At 40.5% G+C, this 23,774-nt stretch overlaps 1 protein-coding gene across 2 annotated transcripts in view; it reads right to left on the minus strand.

The window, feature by feature from the left end:
* Positions 1-23,774, minus strand: part of arhgef28a (Rho guanine nucleotide exchange factor (GEF) 28a) — a 66,205-nt gene that overhangs the window by 29,719 nt on the left and 12,712 nt on the right. For both annotated transcript variants that reach the window (XM_085793025.1, XM_085793026.1), the window contains exons 3-13: positions 21,882-22,026; positions 20,910-21,311; positions 16,356-16,545; positions 13,644-13,845; positions 13,055-13,124; positions 10,146-10,192; positions 9,865-9,961; positions 4,803-4,912; positions 4,389-4,681; positions 1,308-1,494; positions 1,094-1,205 (exon numbers count right to left, since the gene is read on the minus strand). In XM_085793025.1, the coding sequence (XP_085649151.1) occupies positions 1,094-1,205; positions 1,308-1,494; positions 4,389-4,681; positions 4,803-4,912; positions 9,865-9,961; positions 10,146-10,192; positions 13,055-13,124; positions 13,644-13,845; positions 16,356-16,545; positions 20,910-21,311; positions 21,882-22,026 (1,855 nt within the window). The remainder of the gene's footprint in view (positions 1-1,093; positions 1,206-1,307; positions 1,495-4,388; positions 4,682-4,802; positions 4,913-9,864; positions 9,962-10,145; positions 10,193-13,054; positions 13,125-13,643; positions 13,846-16,355; positions 16,546-20,909; positions 21,312-21,881; positions 22,027-23,774) is intronic.

Consider the following 23,774-nt stretch of genomic DNA (forward strand, 5'->3'; position numbering starts at 1 on the left):
GACTGCTTGCTGAAAAACTGCCCCCGACAGGAACACGCATCAGCAGTCATGAATTTACCTCTAAAACAAATCTGTCTCATATCGTTTCGTTATTATCTCATAGCGTGGTGAAAGTGCAGGTCACAACTTGTCCAGGAGAGTGTTTTGGAGTTGTTGGATTGTGTATTTGATGAGTTTGACGAGGAGAACCAAGAAATCCTACTGCATTAGCCTCCGTAGCGTAGCTCTGAGCAGCTATGATTATGGCAATGGGCCAATTTGCCAAAATGTTGAACTATCCCTTTAAGGAATAGTGTGACATTTTTGGAAAGGATTTAGTCTTTGTTTTCTTACTGAGAGTGGGATGTAAAGGTTGATAGGAGTCTTTTATAATCTGTGCTTTCTTTAGGAAATTGGCGCTAGTTAGCTTAGTTTAGCATTAAGACAGGAAGCAGCTAGTCTGGCTCTGTTTGAAGGTAATGAAATCTGCCTATTGTCACTTCTAAAAGCACAGAGATTAACGCACTATATCTCATTTGTTTAACCCGCACAAAACAACAGATAAGTTGTGGCTTTCTGGTGGAGTAGCCTACGTGCCAGACTCTTTCTTGGCCAAAATCCTGCAAACTGACAAGAGGCCTGTGCTCCTGGCCAAGGACTGATCTGACAGTTAAACCCCCCCACAGAGCTTCAGCCACAACATGTTATTTCTACTCCTCAGCTTTTGTGCGGATTAAAAAAAGCAAGATAAAATGTGTTAATCGAGGTTTAGAGATGCTTTTGTTATCTCTAGACGGAGCCAGACTTGCCGTTTCCAGTCTTAATCCTGAGCTAAGCTAGCTTGTCTTTTCACGGTTAGCTTCACGTTTAAGTGGATTGAACACTTCTTCTCCAAAACTCTGCAAGAAAACAAATAAGCTCTTTTCCAAAAATGCAAAACTATTGCTTCATTCACAAGGAGTTTACTGTACTTTAATATTAGTAGAGGGTATTTATTTACAGTTTTAAAAGAGAAACCATGTTAGTTCATGGAAACACTGTTAGTTGTGAGCATTTTGTTAGATTGTGTTTATGACTTTGTGAGGCAGGTAACAGTCGTCCATTCGTCACTGACCAGGAGAGACGTCTGGAGTGTGATTTTCCCGGGAGAATCGAACAGGTCGCAGAGTGATTTTGGGGGAGGAGTAGGAGTAGGAGCGCAGTCGAATCCCCTGGTCGACCGAGTCCTAACACAAGGATAAAGAATAAATCACAGCAAAAACATTAGGACAACATGAGGAGGAGTGGAAAAGTTGTTTGACAAGCGATGAGGTGGCGTTTTTATTTACCTTTGTGGTGGGTTCAAATGCCGAGGAGGCCGACTGGCTGCGGGTGCAGGTGAGGTCAGGCGAGGGACGAAAGGACGCCTCTGTTTTGTCTTCGCTCTTCTCAACGTCCGACGAGAGCGGGGAAAGCGGAGACTTTGGCTCGGTGCTGTCCTCCTCGCTGTCCACCTCCAGGGCCACGAGACTGGGGCTGATAAAGAGATAAATGTTAAAGTTACACACCAGAGAGGCAGCAGCGATTAACTGGTTTTCAATAATAACCACCACGCTTTAAAACATCACGGTCGGTTACATAACGATAAAGGGCTCAGTTACACCCAGTGGGTTTCTGCTTTCACTTGAAAAAAAAAAGAAAAAAGGGGGACATTGTGCCGTTGCGTTATTTTTGGCACACCTGCATGAAGCGAAGAAAAACAAAGTTAGATCAGTGGTGCGCCACCTTAAAGTGCCACGCTTTATCAAAAGAAGCACCATGCAGCAGCGAGGGAGCATTTCAGGTTCAGCAAGAAAGAGAGTTATCTCTGATCTTATCTCTAAAGAATGATCATTTACATTCATTTATTATTTAATTGACTAATTTATTTATTTATTTTATCCATTTAGTTCTACTCTTACCACCACTGGTGTGAATGTGTATGAATGAATAATGGTTTCTATAACACACTTTGGGTATCGGGGGTCAATAAAAAAGTGCTATATAAATGTAAGCCATTAGTAGTAGTAGAAGTAGTTTAAAGCAGAAGTAAGCGATCCGGTCGTTTTGGCTAACTTCTTGTCAGCCGATGGAGTTAGCAGTCCCCGCCCTCGTCCCTACGTCACCACATTCACGCGCATCCCTTGGCTGCACACACAGAGAGGACCGCCCCTTTATGCCGTTCTCTCTCCTCATTGGATAAAGGCTGTAGGATACAAGGAAAGTTTTCTCCTCGGCTTACAGCAGAGCAGAGTGACTGACAGACCCGTGTTTCAGACCAAACACTCTATATAAGTGATTGCTGTCGGAAGATATAACTATTTAAGACTTATATTAACACAAACATTCCGCTTACTTCTGCTTTAATCGTGGTATTACAGTTTTTCTCAGTCGCTTTGGTGCTATTCTCAGATCAGAATGAAAGTTCTCATAACTATTAGTTCAACCTCCACAACATGTAGTCATTTGTCCACATCATAGTAGCAGTTTCTCCTTCCTCTGAACAAATTGCAAATGCTTTTGGACATGTATCAGTTGCTCTCATACAATTCTCTGCTGTTTTACAACATTATCATTTGTTTATGTCATGTCAGTCAAAATGAACTATACTTCTGAACGCTGAATAGTCTTTCCCTATAAAACTAATAGTCCTCATTTCATTGCTTGAGTCATTACATACAAAATTGTTGAACTAGTTTTCAAAATCTGTCAAACTAATTTTAAATGTTGGGAGAAGCACTGTGAATTCAATTATTCAAACATTTAGAGTAAGGAACAACAGGTCTGTATGGTATTGGACAGTAATTCAGCACTAAACAATCTGCACTGCTGTCATTGTGTCAGGCATTACTGTAAGATACAGTGGGACAAGAACTTTTTACATTTACATTTAGACTTACAGCTTCACTAGAGAACAGATTTACTGTATTGTAATGTATTACAGCAACCACAGTAAAGATGTCCCATCTCTACAGTACTGTACTACAGCATTTTACAAGTAGGAAGCACTTTTACAGCATTGTACACTACAGTAATAATGGTTGGTAAAAACATGCAGTACATGTACTGTACATTACTGCAATTTTACTCTGCATCACATAGGATTACAAGACAACCTCACAGAGGTGGAAGAGACTGAGCCCTTTTTACTCTGCTACAAGAACAAGACATTTGTGCAATGGTGATTACAAACAATGGCATAAGGTTGAAAGAGATACAATGTAAGGATGACATTACTGTATCTTTGGGAATATTGAATCTGTTTCAGAGTGATGTAGATGAACATGTGACTGGAACGTCTGGATGTGCAGGAATGATTTACAGTACTCTGTAGGTTCAGTTACTATATGTACTGCAACATTGTTTACGTAAAGTTGTATCCAAAGAGTGTTTCTTATGTTTGTTGTAGATGACTGTAGTGTATTTTTCCTTTGCACAATGCTGTGAACAAATCAGAATTGCAAAGAGTGTAGTAGAAATGTGAAACATACATATTCAGTATCTCCACTAAATACAGTAATGTGTAACTTTACTGTAGTTTTCACATGGCTGTACAATAGTGTATAGTGCTGTCTTGAGCATTTTCAGGTAGTATCATCACTTTTTGTATTGGAAAACACTTAGAGAATAAAGTGTCCTAATGAAAACATGACAAAGCCATTTGACTATCTTGTTCATAAACGATGGTGTCAGGACTTCTCATTTTGACGACATTGACAGTTTCATTGACATGAGTACTTGCTTTTGGGGGATGGACAATCCATTTTGAGCAAGTGACACGCTTTTGCAGGTCATCCACTAGGTTTTGCAGTTTGAAATAATTGTTCTGAGAAATGCACTAACTGTTGTGCAAATGTTAAGAGTGATGTGAGAAAAGCACCAAAGCGATTGAGAAAAACTGTAAACGCCACAGATATGCGTAAAAATAAAGGTAAATGCACAGATACTGGTCCATTTATCTACATTGAATTGGTAGGAATTTAAATGTTAGCGTGTCATTTTTCTAACTATTTAAGACTTATATTAACACAAACATTCCGCTTACTTCTGCTTTAAGTAGTTTTAATTCCTATTTTCATTTTCCCCCATTTTTTTACTAAAAAAAAACAGACCGATAGATAGATAGATAGATAGATAGATAGATAGATAGATAGATAGATAGATAGATAGATAGATAGATAGATAGATAGATAGATAGATAGATAGATAGATAGATAGATAGATAGGTTGCAATTAATGCATAAGAATTGTAAAACTGTAAAACTTATTCCTGAGACTATAATCTTTGCATACCTATCACAAACACAGAGAGAGAAGCACACACAAATCAACAGGGAAACCTCTGACTGGACCGCACAAAAAACTCATTTTTAAAACAATATTGACGTTACCTGAGGTCGCAGGTGTCCATGGGCGGACTGTCTCTTTCATTGGTCGGCTCGAAGCAGATGGGACGGTTCAGCCTGGCCAGGGCCTGGTCAGGAGGCGACAGAGGGAGAGAGCGCGGTGCGGAGTCGGGGTAGCAGTTTTCTGAATAGGCCGGAGGAGGAGGAGGAAGAGGAGTGTCGGTGGCGAGCAGGAGATCGTCCACAGTGTCCCATAACCCGCTGTCTGTCCCCGTGCTGTCCCTCGTCACTCCGCTGATGCTGCACTTGCACTTGAGGTCAACATCATCATCATCATCCTGGGGGAGAAAAAAGGAAGGAGGAGGAGGTAGGAGGGGGAAAAAAATGCATGAGAAAGATGCAATAAATTAACGAAAGGAGGAAAACATTGAAGTCTGTCTGTGAGAGCGGATGATGTACAACCTGTGTCTGGTGCACGACGGTCTGATGGTTGCTGTCGATGATGGAGAGCAGACTGTCTGGAGCGCGCTGGCTCTGGACCCCGCCGGTCTTCATGGGATGGCCATTCACTGTGATAAACATACAGAACATCCTCAGCAATAATAATAATAATATTATAGATAATAATAACTCAAGACAGGCTACGTCTCCTCTCCTCGTCTCAGTTGAGACCGGGCCACTCGTCTACACGTCTAGCAGATGTCTCCGAGACATTTGTTTTCATCTTGCTGAGCGATTAACTGACACAGAAGAGGGTGAAAAGCCACTCTGGATCGCTGCCGTTCATCATCCCCACTGTCAGCCAGATGTCTAAATGTCTGCTTGAATAAAGAGAGAAGCTCGCAGAGTAATAAAAACTCCCAAATATTTTTAACCTTACAACAGGTTACATTGTCTGACACCAGACAAAAAACACATCAAAGAGGAAAAGAAAACAGATCACCGAACACATGATATCAGACTTTTGGGTCATATTTTCTCCAGTTCTAATAAACCCTTCTTTGGTTTATTCTGGTTATTTGGGATTGTTTTTTTTTTTTTACCATGATTCATTGATCTTTCATTACTTAAAATGTCAGGGCTTAGAGTGAAGAAAGGAAAATATGATGAGATAGTGCATACCGACTCCCTGTTTGACCTTTAAAGGTTTGTTTTCATAGAAACCTCCACGTGTCATCCTCACCCACTGCACTGCCTGGATGATTGTCTTGCATTGAGTCACACTGTCTTTTAACCCTCAGTGGTGTTTAGCTCCATTACAGTATGTGCCATTGTTTACCATTTACGTCTATCACTGTCACTGACATAAGAAAAATATTTTTAGCCACATTAGCCGTGCATTTTTAAAATATTTTAACTTGTCCAATAACTTTACTGACGACAAAACATGTCACAAAACTAATAACACTCCCTTGACTCAGAGTTATACTTCCTGTTTATCTTTAATAAAATGTATATTAATTTGGAGGGAGAAGTATTTATTCATTCAATGACATTTTAATAATACTGTAAGATATTCAGGCTACTGTTGTGTGTAGACAAATCAATCAAGTAACTGAAGAAATTGTTGTCAGATTAGTAAATAATGAAAATAATTCTACTAACTTTATGCTGTTGAGTTTTACATCCTTAAGAATGCATAGTAAAGATTATTCCGATTTTATTTAAAATCTTTATGTCCAAGTTATCGTAGCTGCCAAATAAATATAGTAGAGCTGCAACAATTAATCGATTAATCGAACAATAATCGATTATTGAAATAATCGTCAACTATTTTGATAATTGAATAATCGGTTTGAGTAGTTTTTTAAGAAAAGAAGCCCAAATTCTCTGATTTCAGCTTCTTAAATGTGAATACTTCTGGTTTATTTGATCCTTTCTGACAATAAACTGAGTCTCTCTTTGGTTTGTGGACAAAACAAGACATTTGAGGACGTCATCTTGTGGTTTGGGAAACACTTGACATTTTTCAACATTTTTCAACATTTTTTTTATATTTTACTGACCAAACAACTAATCGATTTATCGTTCAAATAATCAACAGAATAATCGATAGTGAAAATAATCGTTAGTTGCAGCCCTAAAATATAGAGTTAAAAAGTAGAAATACAAGTAGTGTAAAGTAGAGCTCCTCAAAATGTACTTTTGAAAGTACTGTACATTCCCTCAGTGAATGGGAGAGGGTGCATGTGTGTGTGTGCATGTGTGTACTTTGTAGCTCTGCTGACATGAGTGCAGGCCTGCAGAGCTGTGGACCGTATTCCCACTATAACAATGTGGAAAATTACCTCTTGATGAGATGCCATTTTCATCGCACTCTGTGCACTTTCCAGCCAGACTTTGATGTCTGGATCAGCCGAGCCTGCACTAATGTAAGGGAAATCCTGGGCATCACAGAGGCATTTCCTCTCTCGCTGCTCCCACACAGTGCAGACACTGGCATGGGGCTCCAACATACTGTAAAAAAATAAAACCCCACTGACTTCTGACTTATATCCAATCCATGCATTGCATTGATCCTACCCTGTGCCTGTTTGTTCTAGTTGCTTAAATCAAAACCGAAGGAACTCTCCTCTGTGTTTTAATTTAAAGGACGGTGACAGATTGAAGCAGCGCTGGTCTCAGCTGGTAGACTAATTGTCCAACTGGCCCGCTCCAACAATAACTGACACTGCTGAGTTATGTCAGTGAAACTAGAGAAGCCCTTTACGATGGTTTCGACAGATTCGGAAAAAAGCAATAACTCCAGGATGACAACTTTGTACCATAGCAGCCCCCGTCACCACAACAAAACACTCCACGTCGAGTTCGATGACTCGAGAAACACACAAGAAATCGGCTCAAGTGGAGGAAACGTCGAGATCACTGCCCTCGTGTTGTCAATCCCGTTGCCAGCGCTTCGCAAACACAAATCATCACACACACATGTATGCAACATGTTTCAGGGTTCCCACTCTTTTCTTGAAATCATTTTCCAGGACTTTTCCAGGTTATTTTCAGCTGCTACAGTCTGACAGACATGTTATATCACACTAATACATCCCACAGTTGTTCCTTATTTTGTACATTTAACCAGTTTGTTTCTATGTTTATTCCTCTCTCTCTCCCAAAAGTCTGATTTAAAGATGTGCAACCAATGGCTCTAACTAATGAAATAATATCTTACATGCTTAGAAACTTAGAAATGAAGACAAATGTATCATAGAACAACGCAAAAACATGTTGTTTTTGTTTTTAAACCATGCAAACTACAGCTCTGTGTCACTATCTATCTGTCACTCAGCAGAGGAGACAATAGACCTGTAACAAAGCACACACTTTATTGCTCTGCTGCTATCTGCTGCCTCTCTTGCACTGACCTTTTGCCATTTTTGTGAATGTATTGTTTTGAAGTGTCTGTCCATAGAAACGTCTGTTTTTAGATTGTGCTTGTTCTTAGTTTTTATATTTGTTTACTTTATTATCTGGGACCTGAGTAGAAATTTTGTTCTGTCATGTCTAACATGAAGTGGAATGACAATAAATGACTTTGAACTTTGAATATAGGTTCAACACTGGAAACACTCATCAACCCAGCGGAAAATAAATCCTTGGTGGGCTCTGAAACAGTCACATAGAGCTCTGGTAGCTGATGTCACAATGCGATTAATAATTTTCCAGGAAAACTCAAAGTTTTCCAGGACATTCAATTCAATTTCCATGTGTTTTCCATGACTGGAAAACTGGTCAACCATTTTCCAGGTTTTTCCAGGATGCACGGGGAACCCTGTTAATGGTCAAAATTTACAGGCTGCTCTTTGGTGTTTACAGCAAACTCTTTATATTCCTCCACAACAACAACAGCAGCAACAACACACAGGAAATTGAGATTCAAAGTAACCGTGGCAACACCTGAAACCTCCGAGCATCCTCCTCCGCCTGAGTGAGTGAGTGAGTGTTTGTGCTGGCGAAGCTTTTTTGTGTGTTTAAAGAGAGAACTCAAGGTTAATATGCGTGGTTCACCTAAAATGTCAGCTTTTGTGAGCCAAGCTTGTTAACATTCCCCCCTCTCTCGCTCCAAGCACACAGCTCCAGTGTCTGACCGAGTAAAGGGGAGGAAGGGGGGGGGGGCAAGTAGAGGGAGTAGGGTAGGGGGCATCTCCCAGCTCACAGACAGAGCTGGAGTGGGACAAGCCTGACCCCATTCCTGTCTTTGTCCCGGTGACAGGGCAGATTCCTGGGCTCTCAGACTCAGATCAGAGTCAGCGTGGAGGGAAAAAAGGACCAAACCTCCATAATACTGCACCGTCTAAGGCCGAAACCAGGAGGATAATGCATCTATTTAATCTATTTAAGAGTTAAACATTGTAATCTCAGAGGACATGTGGTTAAACGCTTGGAAAACACAGTCATCCTCTACCAACTCCTGGACTTGGAGAGACTTCTGTTGGAAAAGTTTAATTCGTTTCTTTATAACTCCCAAGCAGAAGTCCAAACAGACTGGTACACAACTGGCCTGCTGGAGAGAATTTGGAGAGGTCCTTGCTGATCATGCCCATATTTTTTGGTCTTGCCCCTCCATTCAGTTTTTTTTGGAGAGAATTAAGTGACAAAAATGATTTCAAAGGTTCTATGTTTTAATATCAATGTATTATTCACAACTCTCTATCTTGGGAATATGCCAGATGGGTTGAGTAAAGCTGATCGGTAGTCTACCTACTTAGGGTCTTGCTGGCTGCAAGTAAAAAGGCCATCACAAAATGTTGGCTCCAGAAAAATGCCCCCACTACAGATTATTTTGTTAATATTGTAAAACAACTACATGTACTAGAGCAAATGACATACTCAGTCAGACTCCAAAAAGATCTAGGTGAAAACCGGTGGCAGAAATGGCAAGCCTACCTGGTCAATGAATGAGACTGTACAGTATGCACGTACTGGATATGATACTTTGTCTTTTGGATTTATTGATCACCCCCGGACCTTGAATATGGGTAATTGTTCAATGTTTTGTATTTGTCTTTTGTTTTGTACTAAAAGATAAAAATGATCTATAAATAAATAAAGAGTTTAAAAAAACAAAACAACTAACTGCTCCTCAAGCCCCAGATTAAAAACAAAACACAACAAAACAAAAAGTCCATACCTGTCTGTGCCTGTAAAGCAGCAAAGTGTATTGATTTCCTATGATGTGATTCAAAACAGAGCTCTCTGCATCCTGTGCCAGCTCCACGAGAGAAATAAAAGGATTCCAGTCAGGGCTTCTCAACCAGCTTATTATGCATTGTTCCCACAGCCTGCAGTTCAGTGCAGCCACAAATATGTTGTTGTGTTTTTTATGGATTGCTCTTTCATCATTTAAGCCAGATACCACAGTGTTGTTGCCATAATATTAAAATGAAAAGAGGTTTTTTTTTTTTTTTTTGTCAGGAGAAAGTAAAACTTTCATCTATCGTAAATTCACCAGGTGGATAAATAGATCGGTGTCGATGGATTGATGGATTGAGAGAAATGAAATGAAATGAAATGAAAAGACGATTACCAGATACAGAGGATGGGTATTCTCCTTCTCCTTCTCCGTCTTCTTCTTCATCATCGTCGTCGTCATCCAAAGACAGAACAAGCTGTTCTTCAAAAACCTTTAAAACAAACAAAAGAGAGGAAGCACAACTTTTAGGAAAAATTCAAGAACTTGCACTTGACAACAAAAAAAACAGTTGCATGAAACCAACTTGAGAGAAAAAAAATCTGTAAACACTGACAGCACACGATGCAACTCTGCACACACTATATACAACGATATATTTTTGTAACCACACTCACATTGTCCACCAGCACGTGCTCGTCCACTCGGAGCTGCTCGCTGACGCCTGTGCAAAATAAAAATATTTAAGTAGAAGTTGATGCATGGTGCACTTAACTCCTCCTCCTCCCTCCTTCTCCTCCTCCCCCCTCCTTCTCCAAAGAGAAGGCGTGTGGACGGACGGCTCCTCTGGATATGACTGTACTATCCAGGAATGGGGGGAAAACTGGCCAATGAGATGTTGTGCTCATCCAAAGCAGCGGGTCCAGAGGAAGAGCACATACTCCCGACTGCGCGGCCGTTATTTCGAGAGGATTAATGGACGGCTGCTGAAGTCGGGGGCAGGGTGAAGGTCAATACTGAGGCACACTTCCTGCTTCTCTTTTCTTTTCTTTTCTTTTTTTTAACGAGTCGATACTGCCATCTGCCATCTCTATGGTTACCAAAAGCAGCGGCAGGCAGGCAGGCAGGCAGCCACACAGCCACACAGGTTAAAGGGATAGTTAAACATTTTGGCAAATTGGCCCATTGCCATAATCCCTATAGTCATAGCAGTAGGTTTGTTACCTTTATTTGTTGGTGTAAGATGTTTTTAGAACGGCGGAGCAGAGCCGCGAGCTGCTCAGAGCTACGCTACGCTAGGCTAATGGGATTTCTTGGTTTCCCTCATCAAACTCATCAAACACACAATCCAACAACTCCAAAATGCTCTGGTGGACAAGTTGTGACCTGCACAGTCACCACGCTATGAGATAATAACAGAACGTTACGAGACAAAGTTGTTTTAGAGGGAAATACAGAGTCTGCTTGCTGAAAAACTGCCCCAGATGGGAACGCGCATCGGCGGTTTTGCATGAATTTACCTCTAAAACAACTCTGTCTCATAACGTTCTGTTATTATCTCATAGCGTGGTGAATGTGCAGGTCACAACTTGTCCACCAGAGCGTTTTGGAGTTGTTGGATTGTGTATTTGATGAGTTTGATGAGAGAAACCAAGAAATCCCATTAGCCTCCGTAGCGCAGCTCTGAGCAGCTCACGACTCTGCTCCACCGTTCTAAAAACAGCTTGCACCGACAATTAAAGGTAACGAACCTACTGCTATGACTATAGGGATTATGGCAATGGGCCAATTTGCCAAAATGTTGAACTATCCCTTCAAGTTAAGTGAGAGCTACAGTATCAAACACGAGCGTGGGGGAAAAGCCGGAAAAATAAGAGTTAGTGGCAGCAGGCGTTTGTTTGGAAATCAGAAAGGATCTTCTTCTATGTGTGTGGTTGCATGCCAGCCTGAGAATGTCACCCCAGGGCGAAAAAAAACGGGGAAAAAAAGAAAAACAATCTGCCGCCCCCCCTCTGTGAGTTTTCTCTGTAATCTCAGAGGAAGAACAAACACATGTGCAGAGAGGAGAGTGTGCCTTTTATGGCGTCTCTTGGAAGTGTTTTCTTAGTCTCTTCAAGTTGTAAGTGATGGATGTCTGAACGTACAAATGTTTGCTCATGTCAGTCTGCGGCGGTTCGTTTTTCCATCGCTCTCCCAGTAAACGTCTCTGCACTCACATACCAACACACACACACACACACAGAGCAAATATACAAGCTGCTGGTGCAAGTAGAGACAGTTATAGTGATGGCGTTGCTAGAGCTGAGACTTATAATTACTTATTATGACTCTTTAATCTCTTGATTATCAGCTTTGATGCCTCAAATATAATCATTCATTCTCTGAAATGATAGAAAATACTAAGATAAATAAATTTCCCGCAAATTCGGAAACGCCTTTAAATCATAAACTAATCCTCTCAGTGCTGCTTTTACAGTCGTGAAGTCTTTATGCTTTTACAGGCAGGTTACTGTGTAGGTGTGTACGTGTGTATGTGGCTTTGTGTACACAGCTCTTATTTTTTTTCCACAGCTCAGGTTACACAGCTGTGACAGGTAACGTGTGGCACATGAGGGAGAACACAGGTAACACACATGTCTGGATAAAGCTCATGTATCATTAGTAACTTAGACACACGTGGCTCTCAAACTTTTTCACATCAAGGACCCAAACCCTTACCCTAAAAATGACACAAATTAGACCATGGACCGCCCAAATTTTGAAGCAAACACCAGAAATACACAAAGATTGGTTCTGAGACTGAAGGACGTTACTTTTTTAGGTAATGTACGTTCAAATAAAGACCAATGGCATGAATTTTTTGAAAAAAAACGTTAAACATTTCTCGAAAAAAGTGGTAAAAATTCTCCAAAAAAAAGTTTAAAAATTCTCCAAAAAAAAGTGGTAAAAATGTCTTTAAAAAATTCTCAAAAAATAAATTTTTCTAGAAAAAAGTGGTGAAAATTCTCAAAAAAAAGTTAAAAAATTCTCCAAAAAAAAGTGGTAAAAATGTCTTTAAAAAATTCTCAAAAAATAAAAAAATAAATTAAATTTAAAAATTCTCGAAAAAAGTGGTAAAATGTCTTCAAAAAATTCTCGAAAAAATAAATTAAATTTAAAAATTCTCGAAAAAAGTGGTAAAATGTCTTTAAAAAATTATCAAAAAAAAAATTACGTTTAAAAATTCTAGAAAAAAAGTGGCAAATTTTCAAGAAAAAGTTGGGGACCCCCTTGAACCCTTACAAGGACCCTTGGGGGTCCCCAGACCCCACTTTGAGAACCACTGGACTAGACACCTGATTACATGTATATACTTAATGTGTATGACATGTATGCTTATTCAAAAATCACTATCTCTAACCACAAAGTCTTAACGCAGTGTTTCACTTCATAGTAATTACTTTCTCATGCAGGGATCATGATGGTAAAAAGCATCTTGTGATTTGTCGCTGGGAACCAAACCTTGTTATCAGATGACTAATAAATGGCCTTTATACACAGAAATGCAATACTTTGTATCAGAGTTTTGTTTAATAAGTCACCGTACCTTCATCATTAGAAAGGCCTTCGTCTTTGTTCCTCTTGTCTACTTCAGTTTCAGCTCTGAGCGCATTTATCTGGAACAAAAGCAGACACTATATCAACACAGGTTCATTAAGAATTACACAAAGAGACCAAAACATGAGGTAATGATACACCATAAATCTGTTATTTAAATCGAGCGACTAAATATGAGCTAGTCTCAACAGTGTAAATCCTTCAGCAGATGCTAATGCTAATATCACCACCACCTGACCTGTTATGTGTGTCCTTTTAGAGTCAGTACTTGCCCTCTGATTTATAAGCTGCAATAGATGCAGTGTTTTGTTTACTGTTACTTACTCAACTCTTATCAAAATGTCAGATTGTATGTTTCAGGGTGTGAGAGTCAAGGGCTTTGCTGTTTACACAAGTCCAAACAAAACCCACGCAACAACCGGCCCTTATCTTGGCATCAGCGGCACATTACATTACATCATGTGCAGGGGCCGAGATCCATGGGAATTTGTTTTTTTTTTTTATTAGACGCGACTATGCACCAGATTTGAAACAAAATGAAATGAAAGGTGTTCCCAGCGGTCCGATCTGATCCGTACCAGTTTGAGGATGCCGCGGTCCGCCAGTCTGTCTCGCAGGAACATGATGCCGTCCTGGGGGGGGCAGCGGCCGCCGCCGGGAGCCTGTCGTCGCACCGTCAGGGTCAGAGAGTTTGTCCCGGGACAAAACCTCAGCGTGCTCGAGCCGTCGGACCACACGCTGCACACCCCCGGGGCAGGGCCCACCGCGGGACCCGGAGGACTGATGAGGAGAGAGAGAGAGAGAGAGAAAGAAGCAAAAACACACACTCACCATCAGTTAGAGCGGAGATTATCAGGAGTGAAGTTAATGAGGTAACACTTTACTTGAATAGGTATTCATAAGATTGACATAACACTGTCATAAACATCAATGAATACTTATGACAGCTGTTGTTAAAGCAGAAGTAAGCGATATTTTTGTGTTAATATAAGTCTTAAATAGTTATATCTTCCGACAGCAATCACTTACATAGAGTGTTTGGTCTGAAACACGGGTCTGTCAGTCACTCTGCTCTGCTCTGAGCCGAGGAGAAAACTTTTCTTGTATCCTACAATTTTTATCCAATGAGGAGAGAGAACGGCATGCAGGGCTGTGTGTGCAGCCAAGGGATGCGCCTGAATGTGGTGACGTAGGGACGAGGACTGTTATGGTGCATTCAAGACAACCCGTAACTCGTGTTTTTCCGACCTGTGAAGTCGTACCAGTTCGATCTGGTACGACTTCACGGGTCGGAAGTTACGAGTGGCCGTTATAGTGACTTTCACAGGTAAAACAGGTCGGAAAAACACGAGTGGGTTGCCTGGAACGCTACAAAGTCGTAAGTCGTGACTTGAAGCTGTAATTTACGGTTTCAAAAGCCTGCCTGGAACGCAGCATTAGCCAAAACGACCGGATCGCTTACTTCTGCTTTAAGTGTCATTCGGTAAGTTATGTCACTTTTGATGCAAAGTTGACATTGTTTGAGATGTCCTTGTTATGAGAACTTAAAGTTTGGCCATTAGGTCTGCTATGACAGTTTAAATTGTCTTTATGTCAAGTTGTCAGAACAAAAACATCTCAAACAATGTCAACTTTGCATTAAAAGTGGCATAACTTACCGAATGACACTTAACGGCAGCTGTCATAAGTATTCATTGATGTTTATGACAGCTTGTTATGTCATGGTTATGACAGTGTTATGTCAATCTTATGAATACCTATTCAAGTAAAGTGTTACCGTGAAGTTAATGAGAAGAGAAAGGTGCCTCCCCTCCTATGAATAAACCTCCATCAGTCATCATGGGCTCTCATTGCTGTATCGTTTCCACTGACAAGCTCTGAGGTTGTTATCTGTTCAACACTATCTCTGCAGGTGGAAATGTTGAGTTAATATAACCTCTTATCAGACCTGAAGCAGCTCCACTGTGCTGTCTGTAAACAGCACCATTTTCATTTCACTCCTAGAGTAGATTTCAGTTCCTTTAAACTCTGAGTTTCATGTTTTTCTTCTTTTTTTTCCAGTTTATATACAGGTGCATCTCAATAAACTAGAATATCATGGAAAAGTCCATTTCCAGTAGTTCAAGTTAAATAACCCCAACCAAGTATTGAGTGCATATAGATGGACATACTTTTCACTTTACCATATTAAAAACACCCTTTTTTTTTTTTTAATTGGTCTTTTGTAATATTCAAATATTTTGAGATACTGAATTTTAGGTCTTCATTAAATGTGAAGCCATAATCATTACAATTAAAAGAAATTAAAGAGACCCTGAGGAGTTTGCTTTAATGTGGATGAATCTACGTTACCCACACTTGTTAATGGGTCCATTTTCGATAAATATATCGCTTTGTCTTTATAGTTATTTTGATATTATTATTTAGAGGTCAGCTCGCCCAGCATTTCCTACTTTCGGTTTCCTTGGAATAATGAATTGCCGTTTATGGTCAGAACTACGACGTTATCTGATCGTCTTCTAACCTCCGACTTTCATTCTTGATTTACGAAAGCATTCTTGGCAAATGTTTTCGCTTTTGTCTGTCTTGCGCCGTAATAAATTTTATTCATTTCAAAACAATACAACATTTACACATAATAAAAAAAGGAAACAACACAAAAGGCAACAATAACAATAAAAAACACATTGAGAGACACAAATTATAATATACATACATGTAATTTACAAAGTGACTGTGGATAACGAAGTAGTCCACAGGTAGTAGGGGACCATAAGAGTTTAGTTTTGGGTAATAAAGTGCATAAGTTTAAGTGCAAAAATAAAGGACGGATCATCGGACATAAATAAACTTTTCCATGATATTGTAATTTATTGAGATGCACTTGTAATTTACTTAGATGTTGCTCTGATCAGCTCATGAGGAGGAAGTTTATGTTTGATGTTGACAGCTGTGGCGTGTATCCCAGAGCTGATAATAATAATAATGTCTGAGTAACGACTCAACAATGGTCTTAGATCATGTGCTGTTTCTATCTGCTTTCTAATATAATAACAAAGTAACAGCATGACATTTACTTTTGATAAAACAAAGGGATCCAGACAGCCTTTAAACTCCTCAAGTAGTTCCTTTAGAAAAAAAGAAAAGGCTCCTGGAAGCAATTAAAGGTGTTTATCTGAGAGGCTGAGAGAGAGCATACCATCTCATGTACTTGTGTGTTGAAGTCTTAACTAAATAAAAATTGTTTTGTCTCAGGATTGGACAAAATACAATGACTAACACAGACTTACGCTGCCAGCGCCCTGAACATGGCGTGTTGTCCGTCCCTCTGAGCCAGCTGGAGGGGCGTGTCTCCGTCCTGATTGGGCGAGGTCAGCGCCCTTTGGCCTCTCGGCTGGTGGATCAAGAAACGCGAGAGATGGACCAAACCCAAACGCACGGCCAGGTGAAGCAGGGTTTCTTTGGGCTGCAGCTCTGCAGCTAGACAGATAAACATAAAGAAACGGAGGATATGAGCAGAGAAAAAGTGTAAAGTAACTGACATTAAACACAAAACAGGTTAAAATGAAGACATGTAGAGTAGTTCATACTGAACATACCGTTCTGTGGTCCCCTATAGACCCCTACTTCACTCAATGTACGTAGAGAAAACCTTCACTCTACGCACATGATGCACAGGTCATGTCCTATCTATGTGAGGAATGTGTGACAGTAGCAGTAGCAGAAGAAGGAGAATTGAAAGGCTCACAGTTCACAGTTTAACAGTAATATTACGACCTGGACAAACTGGATGTTTCACTCGGCCGACACCTGCAGTGAGAGTAAGGGAGGCTAAACAGAAAGCGTGGGGGGTTATACTGCACTTAACACACTCTCTGCACACTCGGCAACTGATTGGTATCTTCATGCTGGTTGGTTGGTTGCAAAATATACAACACATCCCAAGAGTATAGGATGAAGGGATAGTTCAACATTTTGGCAAATTCACCTATTGCCATAATCCCTATAGTCATAGCAGTATAGATTCATTACCTTTAAGTATCAGTGCATGTTGTTTTGAGATCGGCGGGGCAGAGACGTGAGCTGCTCCTCATCAAACTCATCAAATACACAATCCAACAACTCCAAAACGCTTTTGTGGAGAAGTTGTGACCTGCACATTCACCACGCTATGAGATAATAATGTAACTTTACGAGACAGAGTTGTTTTAGAGGCAAATGCGTAGCCGGAACTACATTACAGACACGGCTGCTGGGCGGAGTGATTTCAAAAGCGCACGTAGTTCTGGGTATTTTCTTCAAGTGTCCTAATGTTACATAATGATTATTTCATAGTGTGGTGAATGTGCAGGTCACAACTTCTCCACAAGAGCGTTTTGGAGTTGTTGGATTGTGTATTTGATGAGTTTGATGAGGGACCAGTACCGTTCACCTCAACTGTGTTTGCTGAGCAGCTCACGTCTCTGCCCCGCTGATCTCAAAACAACATGCACCGATAATTAAAGGTAATGGACCTACTGCTATGACTATAGGGATTATGGCAATAGGCGAATTTGCCAAAATGTTGAACTATCCCTTGAAAAGATTTGTTGAGTGGGTGAAAGTTCAAGGTCGCGATGTGCTGAAGAATTAAACTCTTGTCCCTCTATTGTCTCTCTACTCTCCCTCCGATTCACGGCCGTGGCCCCGAGATGAACTGAAATGCCCCCGGCCGTCACCTCCAGAGCGGCGCTGCTTAATTGTGACCCAGTTTTCCATCCAGTGGCTAAGAGAGGAGCGACCGAATACTGAACATGCTCATGCTTCATGCAATAACGCCGTTCAGCAAACAAGAACGTCATTGTCAAGTTGACCAGTAAACAAACAAACACTGAAGCAGTGAAGGGACCAGGCAGTTTGCTGCTTTGCATTTTGCACCACACCCATGATGTTTTGCATGCACACACTGCCATGTTCATCCTGTTTGTCTAATGAGAGGACACTCACTTATTAGACTCTAAATGGGATTCAGCAGAGGACAGAACAGGACATGTCAATTGTCGTGGGCTCCGGTCTGTCTATACACTCTGCTTGGGCATGCCATCTCTTTAAATCCCATTTAAAACACAAAGATTTATGTTCAACACACATTTTTGAATAAAGCTTTGATATAATGAGGCATCACGAATAACAAAAACTGAGGCCAGATGCCAGAGACAACTCTGGCACAGTGGTGGTGTAAAGGAGTGAGGGAGTGCTGTGCAGAGGAGGATTGTGGGAGTTGATTTAATAGACACAGAGGTCTGCAAGACAACCCTAATCTGACTGAGGAGGAATAATGGCAGTAATTGCTCCGTCTTTGGAGCACACTGGCCTCTGCCTGGCTTGGCTTGGCTTGGCTGGCTGGTTCCTGCACATCATGTGATAGAGGAGTCGGGCTGCACAGTCGGATCTCATGTTGGGTCTCAAAACCCAGTGGAGAGCGGATCACTACAGCGAGCGACCATACCGACCTGAAGGGCTAACGGTGTTTATGTTGAAGGGTTGGTTCCTCGAAAATGATTAAACAAAGTAGTGGCTGTCCTCTAGTGATATTAAAGAAGATCATTTTGGTTTTAAGATATCTACAGTAAGGTTGTTAGATTTCCTATTATCACTTGTTGTACTTGACCACATCAGACCTGTTATTTGTATCTCCCACCACCGTTTTAAGCTATAGGCTGCAGCAGTGGTTCTCAAAGTGGGGTCCGGGGACCCTCAGGGGTCCTTAAGAGGGTACAAGGGGGTCCCCAACTTTTTTTTTTAATGAATTTTACTTTTTTTACGGAAATATTACCATTTTTTTACAGAAATGTATCAAATTTTTTTTTCTTACATTAACTAAAAAAAAAGGAACGATATTCACTCTCAGAACAAATATTTGTGTATTTTTGGTGTTTGTTTCAAAATTTTGTCCAATGGGGTTTCTGTGGTCTAATTTGTGTCAGTTTAGGGGTCCTTGATCTAAAAAAGTTTGAGAACCACTACAGTCTATGATTACCACTCACTAAGAAAGCAAAACAATTCTGTATTTAACGCAGGTGTAGCTACCGGTACAGTTATTTTACCTCAGAAAACGTAATATCATCCATTAAATATTTAATTATGTGCAATTAATATGTAGGTAAATACAAAGTTGCTAGCTACCATTGGCTTGCAAGCTGCTGGGTGAACCATTGCCATAGCTAAAGATGTTAGCTTAGTGATATAATTTAGAGAGACAGGCTGTTAATATGATTATGAAAATGTGAAATAATTCTAGTGTGAGTATTATTAATTTGAACAAAATATTAAACAATAGTATAATGCGACTGTAGTTAGTTACTCCCTTTGAAAGCAGGAAAAGAGGATGAAATAACTTAGAAGACTGTAGCTATGGCTGGACTCCACTTGAGCTAAACAATGTTTAGCAGCATCAAAATAGCAACCACAACAAAATAAACATGTATCGCCTAGTTATGTAAGAACTGCAGATGTTTTGCAACTCATTTTAAGAGCTTCCCCATTTTCTGCTGAGCGGAGGGGGATCCTTGAACTTTGACCTCCGAGGGTGGTCCAGGATGCAGCGGAGCAAAAACCAGGACGTGAGGATAACGGCTGCTCGGATTTGAGGCTTGCACTGTTGAAAGTGCATACAAGTGGATGTGTCTCTTACTTCATCTAAGTTAAACAACACAATAAGTGCATTTACATGGACTTGAGTTCATGGACCTTAAGCTACGCTTCTTCTCACTCCTTTTCAAATGTCTTTTTTCTGTGTTTTATTATTTTGCTTCCTCAACTTTCATTTCTATATTATGTTGTGCAAAGAATTTGTTTAGTAGCAATTGGGAAGCCTTGTACTATTTTCATATTCAGAATAAATAGTACAGTACAAGTATCCTGGAGTATCCTGTTTTTGTGTTTGTGCATGTAAACATCATATCCTGATTTCAGAAACCCGCCAGTATCCCGGCTTTGAGAAAACCGGTTTTGCTACCAGGAGAACTTTGAAAGAAAATGGGATAATGTGGCATGACGTATCAGCAAAACAAACAAATGCTTTTGGAGCTTTGTCTTTCAATAATGAAAGAATTAAACATCATTCAATGTTTAGATGGAAAAAGCATTGAAACATTTAACTGTTTAAAGGGATAGTTCAACATTTTGGCAAACTGGCCAATTGCCATAATCCTTACAGTTTTAGCAGTAGGTTCGTTACCTTTAATTGTCGGTGCAAGCTGTTTTTAGAACGGCGGAGCAGAGCCACGAGCTGCTCAGCGCTACACCACGGAGGCTAATGGGATTTCTTGGTTTCCCTCATCAAACTCATCAAATAGCTACACAATCCAACAACTCCAAAACGCTCTGGTGGACAAGTTGTGACCTGCACATTCACCACACTATGAGATAATAACAGAACGTTACGAGACTGAGTTGTTTTAGAGGGAAATACAAAGACTGCTTGCTGAAAAACTGCACCCAATGGGAACGTGCATCAGTGGTTTTGCATGAATTTACCTCTAAAACAACTCTGTCTGGTAACGTTCTGTTATTATCTCATAGTGTGGTGAATGTGCAGGTCACAACTTGTCCACCACAGCGTTTTGGAGTTGTTGGATTGTGTATTTGATGAGTTTGATGAGGGAAACCAAGAAATCCCATGAGCCTCCGTAGCGTAGCTCTGAGCAGCTCGCAGCTCTGCTCCGCCGTTCTAAAAACATCTTGCACCGACAATTAAAGGTAACAAATCTACTCCTGGGATACTCAAGTAAACGCACTGAATAAAGGTGCATCTGTGCTTTCAGAGGTGAGGGGTTTAACACTTTCAGTATCTAGTTCATTACCTTCCCTGGGCTGACTGTCTGTATTTTTCCACTGCTGAGGGTAATCCATGTTGGCCAGAGCCTGCGTGATCTTCTCATCCAGCTGCCTCAGTCCACCTCTGTCGCCTCCATTTTCTCTTAATCGCTCATCCTCATCCTCATCATCATCATCACCTCCTAGACGCTCCGACCCTCCATCAGGGAGCTCCTCGTCAGCTGCCTCCGCCCACGTGGGAAACCTCTTCAGGACCTCTAGGTAGCTCTGGGGGCCGAGCAGCTCCCTGTGTGCACTCAGATACTCCGCTGCTTCCTGGGCAACGTCCCTGAGATATTCAAGAGATGCTTCTTGGCCTTCGCATGGCGTGAGTTGATCCCCCGCGTAGAAGTAGGATGTGACGGAGGCGACTTCCACAAGGTCATGGCCTGAAGGAGGAGAGGAAGAGAAAACCATAATAGATAGATCTTTGGAGGTTACAACATGGTCTTCATATTGAAACAGGCAGATATGTTGGCACAGCAAGAAGACGATAAAATTTGTAATTTATGTGACATCCGAGAGGTGGAGAATGAAATTCATTTTGTGTTCTACTGTCCTTTTTATGACTCTATAAGACAAACATTTTTTAGTAAGGTAGATCCAAATAACGAATTTGTGTGGTTAGACGATGCTGAGAAGCTAAAACATCTTTTTCAGTTGAATATATTTGCATTTTCTTTATTTCTTGAAAAGGCTTGGGCAATGAGACAAAGTATGAAGAATGTATAGTTGAATACTGAAAGTAATCTTAAATTGTTTATTTCTGTCACACCTGTGTGGCAGGTAACACTGTCTAGTCTTTTTTTTCTTGTATTTGTCATTAAATGTGTCTTGTAATCCCATATGGGATGAGCCACAGTGGTGGAATGACACGAAAATAAAAAACATTCATTCATTCATTCATTCATACGACAATCAGTGAGGGAAATGTAAGCGGTCGTGATTGAGGGACCTACCGGGAACTGTGAAGCAAAGGGTCAGCCCGTCATCTCTTCTTTTGGCTGCGGTCACATGCACAAGTCTTGAACCTTGTACGACGACGAAAAACTCAGCATCTTCAGGAACGCCGGCCTGTAACCTGACATTGGCCTCCACCTGTCCCTGAGATGAAATGAGAAAAAAAAAGAAAATCCCTCCATTTAACTTCTGTTACAAGACAACAAAAGCAAATGATTGTTTGGTTTTCAATTCGTCAAAGCCCCGATTTAAGGCAGAAACCAGTTACGAGACTTGACTAATCTGTCTTTCAGGTGGAAATTATCTTTTTTGATCAATCTGCTGACACCTTAAATCTCCTTCAGTCAGTTGTACAAAGTTCACAGTACACTTTGTGCAGGATGGATGGATGGAAGGAGGAAAAATGGGGCGGCAGGGAAAAAAAGACGAAAGAAAAGACACCAGTTATTCTCTCACAATGGGAGAGAGCTGCACCCTACTGAGCGTCTACTTCATGATCCACCTTCATAATGAGATTCATTATTTCTGTTACATGATTGACCTTGTTTTTTTATTGCCCTCATATAAACTCTGTTTTTCCCTACCTCCAAGATCCCCCTCAGCTATCTTGAGTAAGAATTTGAGTTTTAGACAGAGGATAACTGGGATTGTAATACTTAATATTTTTCACACATTTTGTTTATTCTGGGTTTTTTTATATATATATAATAACAAACACAAAACAACACGTATTCAACATAAAAGTACAACAAAACATAACACATTCAAAATACATCCACAACAAAACATACATTTAATGGCATAGAAATAGATCAAAACATATAAACAGTATGTGCATACTACATATTATCTCTCACTTTTAATACACGCACCATTTCATATCATAACTCAAATAAATAAATGATAAAGTAATTCACTCTACAGCATCCCAAGTTTTTGTTATTGCCAAAACTTCCCATCTTTTTGTCTCTGCACTATTTTTCTTATTTTTTGGCAGCATCTTAAAGCAGATAACAGCGGCACGGCCGTTTCGGCTAATGCTGTGTTCAAGGCAGGCTTTTGAAACCGTAAGTTACAGCTTCAAGTCACAACTACGACTTGGTAGCGTTCCAGGTAACCCGTAGCTCGTGTTTTTACCGTCCTGTTGTCTGTGAAAGTTCCCTATAACGGCCACTCGTAACTTCCGACCCGTGAACTCGTACCAGATCGAACTGGTATGACTTCACAGGAAGGAAAAACACAAAGTACGAGTTTCCTTGAACGCACCATGAGTTAGCAGCCCCCGCCCTTGTCAGGCATCAATTGGTCCTCGTGCTACGTCACCACATTCACGCGCATCCCTTGGCTGCACACACAGCCCTTCATGCCGTTCTCTCCCCTCATTGGATAACACTTGTATCCCACAAGGAAAATTTTCTCCTCGGGTTACAGCAGAGCAGAGTGACGGAGAGACTCGTGTTTAGGCTGAAATACTTCATGTAAGTGATTGCTGACGGAAAATAGGACTATTTAGGACTTATATTAACAAAAACATTCCACTGATATCTGCTTTAAATACTGTTCATCAAACATCATTATTTGCTATCTCAGATTAAGCTGTCCTTGACTTTAAAATATGAAGGTTGTTTATTCTGTTTATAGGGTTTGTGTTTTTGCTGTTGTGCGAGTTGTGTCAGTTTTGTTGGGTTTTTACCATTAATTACTGCTGTTTTTAGACTTTGTGTTCCCTCTGGGATCAACTGTTATCTGTAGATAAGGGCTACAAACTGCACATAGCGTATAAACTGGTTTATTTCTAACAATAAAAAACACAAAAAACTTAAAAGAAGCAGAAAGATTTGATTTGAAAGATTGTGTAGAAGAAGGCAGCTCATGATCTGTGTACACAAACC

Source organism: Trachurus japonicus, chromosome 12 (genome assembly GCF_045865225.1).
Source record: "Trachurus japonicus isolate A0001 chromosome 12, Traja_1.0".
In the NCBI taxonomy this organism is placed as follows: Eukaryota; Metazoa; Chordata; class Actinopteri; order Carangiformes; family Carangidae; genus Trachurus; species Trachurus japonicus.